This window comes from Ceratosolen solmsi, unplaced genomic scaffold, assembly GCF_000503995.2.
Source record: "Ceratosolen solmsi marchali unplaced genomic scaffold, CerSol_1.0 scaffold183, whole genome shotgun sequence".
Classification (NCBI taxonomy): Eukaryota; Metazoa; Arthropoda; class Insecta; order Hymenoptera; family Agaonidae; genus Ceratosolen; species Ceratosolen solmsi.
Window position 1 is genome coordinate 5704 of NW_011948479.1, and position 4250 is coordinate 9953.

A 4250-nucleotide genomic window follows, 5' to 3' on the forward strand; every position below is an offset into this window, starting at 1 on the left:
GGGCACACCTAGCCCAAGAATTACAAACGATGCAAACAACAGGCCTGACCCCATCACACGCATTCCATCGACTCACCGCCTATACAAACACACATGGAGTCACAAGGGTGGTGGACAACTAACAAGTACAACAATATCAGAAAACAGAAAACACACAGCAATTCTCCCTAAACAACCACAACTAACGAGGCTCATTGTAATCCCACTTCGCACTCACTTAAACTGTAATTGCCGCTCAGTGTTTTAGTATATACCGTAAAGACGACACGTGGCCATAACTTCTGCAGTCTAATAAATAATATGTGTGTGCATTATTAAAGGGAAATCGGCAAATCGCCAGCCACTTAATGGGACAATTACCCGCCTCAAGAGTAACGCCATCGCGACCATTCACTCACACTGGAGTAGATTACGCTGGTCCCATTACCATAAAAACTTGGAAGGGTAGAGGAGCAAAAACCTACAAGGCCTGGATTTGCGTATTTGTGTGCCTCGCAACCTCCGCAATACACATTGAAGTGGTAGGTGATTATTCGGCAAAGGGATTCATTGCAGCTTACCGAAGATTTACAAGTCGCAGGGGCATCCCACGGGTCATGCACTCTGACTGCGGAACGACATTCATCGGAGCTGACAAGGAATTGAAAAAACTTTTCGTTCAACACACGAAGGAACACCACCACATTAAAACCACGCTCATGAATGACCACGGGCAGTGGGAATTTAACCCACCTACAGCCCCCCACATGGGAGGAAAATGGGAAGCCGCAGTGAAGTCCATAAAGTTCCATATCAGTCGAACAACAAGAGAAGCATCATTCAGCATTGGAGAAATCAACACACTACTAACCCAGATAGAGGCCATACTAAACTCACGCCCAATACACCCATTGACGGACGACCCCAATGACTGCTCTGCACTTACTACAGGTTACTTCCTCATAGGAGAACCCCTCAACACAATTTCTGACCCATCCACAGATGATCCTAACGCGTCAATAATGTCAAGGTGGCAATTCATCCAACAATGACTTCAACGATTCTGGAAGCAATGGAAAAAACATTACCTACAACAATTCCTCTCAACCTCAAAGTGGCATCACCCAAGCAACACGATCAACATTGGATTACTAGTCCTCATCACAGATCAACGCCAACCACAATGCAAGTGGCTGCTCGCGAGAGTCATAAAACTGCACCCTGTAAAGGATGGACTAACTAGAGTAGTGACACTAAAAACCACCTCTTCAATAATTTCAAGACCAATTCACATTCTTGCTCCCTTGCCAGTTCCCATCGAAGATACAGATATCAATCATCAATAAATTTATGATGGCGGGCGGAATGTTACGGATTGCAGTAGTTTCTAAGCGGAATAAAAAGTGGGAGAGGTATGAGCGCGCGGGCATTTGTTTTGTAAAAACTGACTAACGAACTCAAAGAATGCTTATAACAAAAAAAACTCAAATATACTACTATAATTACAAAAGTAATAACAAATGAACTCTACGCGGCTATGCCCTGTTTACGTCACGACAAATATCGGCATAGCAACGACCACCGATGCAATTTCGACGCAGCTTGTTTATACGAGAATATTTAAGGAGCTGCACATGACGCTCTCGGCCTCTTGCTAGTTCAATCAAGCAATCATCTAAATCAAATTATTGTTCTACAAGTCAACGCCATTTACACAGAGATCGCCTTCAATTCACACAAATCGCCGTCTTACAAGTCAAACACCACTTATATAGAGGTCACATCCAATACACAACGATCTATCTCCACACACGTAAGCTACGCTATTACACATGTCCTTACGTACCATCAATACAACTGATATCGACCCCACACACGTAAGCTACGCTATTATACACGTTCTTACGAATCACTAACACACGGCTCCGTGAACTAAGTAAGCAGCAATACCCAAACCACAGCATCATTGCCATTCATCAGTGACATCATACACCAGCGCCCCACTCAAGCCTCTCCAGCTCATCGGTAGCGGCAACGGCGGCATCAATTCTCCTCAACAGTGATGTCACACACCAACGCCACCACCCAGGCCTCTCCAGCGTAGCGGTAGCGGCAATCGGTGGCGTCAATCTCGCAGCACACTCAAGAATACACTTATAAGATTAACATCACTCACATTACCTGAAGAAACCTTAATAAACCACTGATTATTTATTATATCATTATATTCAATAAAGGGAAAACCAACTCATACAAAGGCAGTATTGAATTATTGCATTGTCCATTCCACTTGCTAGCAAGCCTCACTTCACCATCTCAGGGAAGCGTTTTAGTCTGATTCAAACAATACAATAAAGATATGTCTGAAGTATATGCTATTTATTCTGTTATTTATTACTGACAAGGTTGACTAGTATTACTATTATTACTTGTAGAATTAATTCTTGGATTGAAGTAAAGTGTTGCGGAAACAACTGTACAATAATCTATGCAGCTTTGTTCGGAAAATAATCCCACAATTTGACTAGTCAGCCAAACGTGCAATAATTAACGTAGAACAATAAAACCCACTAGATGTTATGTGGGGTTGCCGGGCAAGTAAAGGGTGAATGCACTGATTAATAATTAACACATGTCTTTATTATTTCTATTTATTTGAATTGATTTACAAAATGGTGAATTACAGACGAACTTTATATTTCTTGATAATCTTGTGGTGTTGAAATATATTTACTATGAATGAAGCAGGTTATAATCTATTGAATATTATCACTAAGAGGTTATCATGATTGTAGTGCTCTGATCGAACACTGGAATGCCATTGTGTTTATCTTAACACGTGTGTAGTTGCCTTTAAATATCGGTCGTAAGAGAGCCGAGATGGAGGTTATGCGAAGCTGTGCGCCATCTGTGGCGGGAACAACTTGCAGTTGGAGGGATTGAGAAGCCAATGTGGCATTTATAGCTGGTCTTGTTCAAGAGTATGTCCGGGAAGCTTCCGTAGTTGGACTTTAATCCGTCCGTCTTCTACATAAGCCGAGAAATCAAGAATGAGTACTAGCTGTAAGGACTTACTTGCAGTGTATCGTGATTTTCCAGTCTCTCTTCGATGGCTTGTTATTACGTTCCCTTGCAATGTTGCAACCCTTCAGTTCTTCCTTGTCTCCAAGTGAGACCACAAGTGGTCAGGTCCCACGCAATCCAGTCTTGATGAGATCAATTCAACTGTACACTAATTCACAATAGTGGAAAGAACTTATTATTAAAACTCAGCTAGCTAAACGACTCATCTCTCCGGTCCTCCTCCGTGAGAGTTGGTCGTGACTTATCCTTCACTGTAAGAAGTATTTGGAAAGAGTAAGTGAGGGTACATTACGTAGTCCCTTCTTAAAATGATTCACTGATCCCGCTCCACTTGGGATCCCTTCTTCCTTTATTAATTAACCAATCAGTGGTTGATCTTGGGTCGCACAATAGATTATGCACGCCTTCATTTCCACTTCCTTCCGGGCTCAGTTCCGAATTTGCTAATTGGGAAAGTGTCGGAAGGTGGCGAGCCTTTTCCATTGGTCACCTCTCTTTGGTTGCCTCATCCCTCTCTGGGACTTGGCTAGAAGAAGGGTCCGCTTGGGCGTGGTCAATTTTCCAATACGATCGACCAGATGTGGCATAGCCAAGAACAATGCAAGCATTGTCTTAAAGGCCGAGTGCGCACGTATGGTCATTGCATGTGTAGTACGTATGGGTTTTCGGTTGCAGTAAATATTTGTACTCAATGCTTCACGCATATCTGATATTCGTTTCGAATCTACTTTGGGGTTCTCCCGGCAGTAAACCCATTAGGTTCTACTGCACTGGGAGTATGAGCACGTTCCGCTAGAGTTTTCCAGATGTTTTATGACACTAGTACAAATAATTATGAGCAGGAAAGTTTTGAAGTCTTAAATACAATTTTCATGACATTACTTGTCAGATATTTTATTGCCTTATTAAACGGAGTCTCTTATTCTCAAACAAGCTTGATTGTTGAAAACGAATGGCGATTGGCGCGCAGTTTCGTTCGTCGACACTAGCGCCTTTTGAACGAGCACGTGTGTGGTTGAGGTTATTGTTCGGGATTGAAGCAGTCTCATGAATTTCAAACAAATGAAAGGTCATATACGCAGTCCGGCGTACCGCATGTGCGCCTAGACTGACCGCGCGTGCAGCAAGGCTGACCATCACGTGCGCCTAGGCTGATCCGCACGTGCGGACCGAGGCGGGTACTCGAG

General features: G+C 43.1%; 1 protein-coding gene across 1 annotated transcript; it reads left to right on the forward strand.

Annotated features, from left to right (window-relative positions):
- The first annotated feature begins 347 nt into the window (after positions 1-347).
- Positions 348-1031, forward strand: LOC105366990 (uncharacterized). Its single transcript, XM_011505610.1, has one exon. The coding sequence runs from the start codon at positions 348-350 to the stop codon at positions 1029-1031; it is 684 nt and encodes a 227-aa protein (XP_011503912.1).
- The last annotated feature ends 3219 nt before the right edge of the window (positions 1032-4250 follow it).

Bases quoted from the DNA above. Each gene is read 5' to 3' on its own strand.
- LOC105366990 (XM_011505610.1), top strand. From the start codon at position 348: ATGGGACAATTACCCGCCTCAAGAGTAACGCCATCGCGACCATTCACT.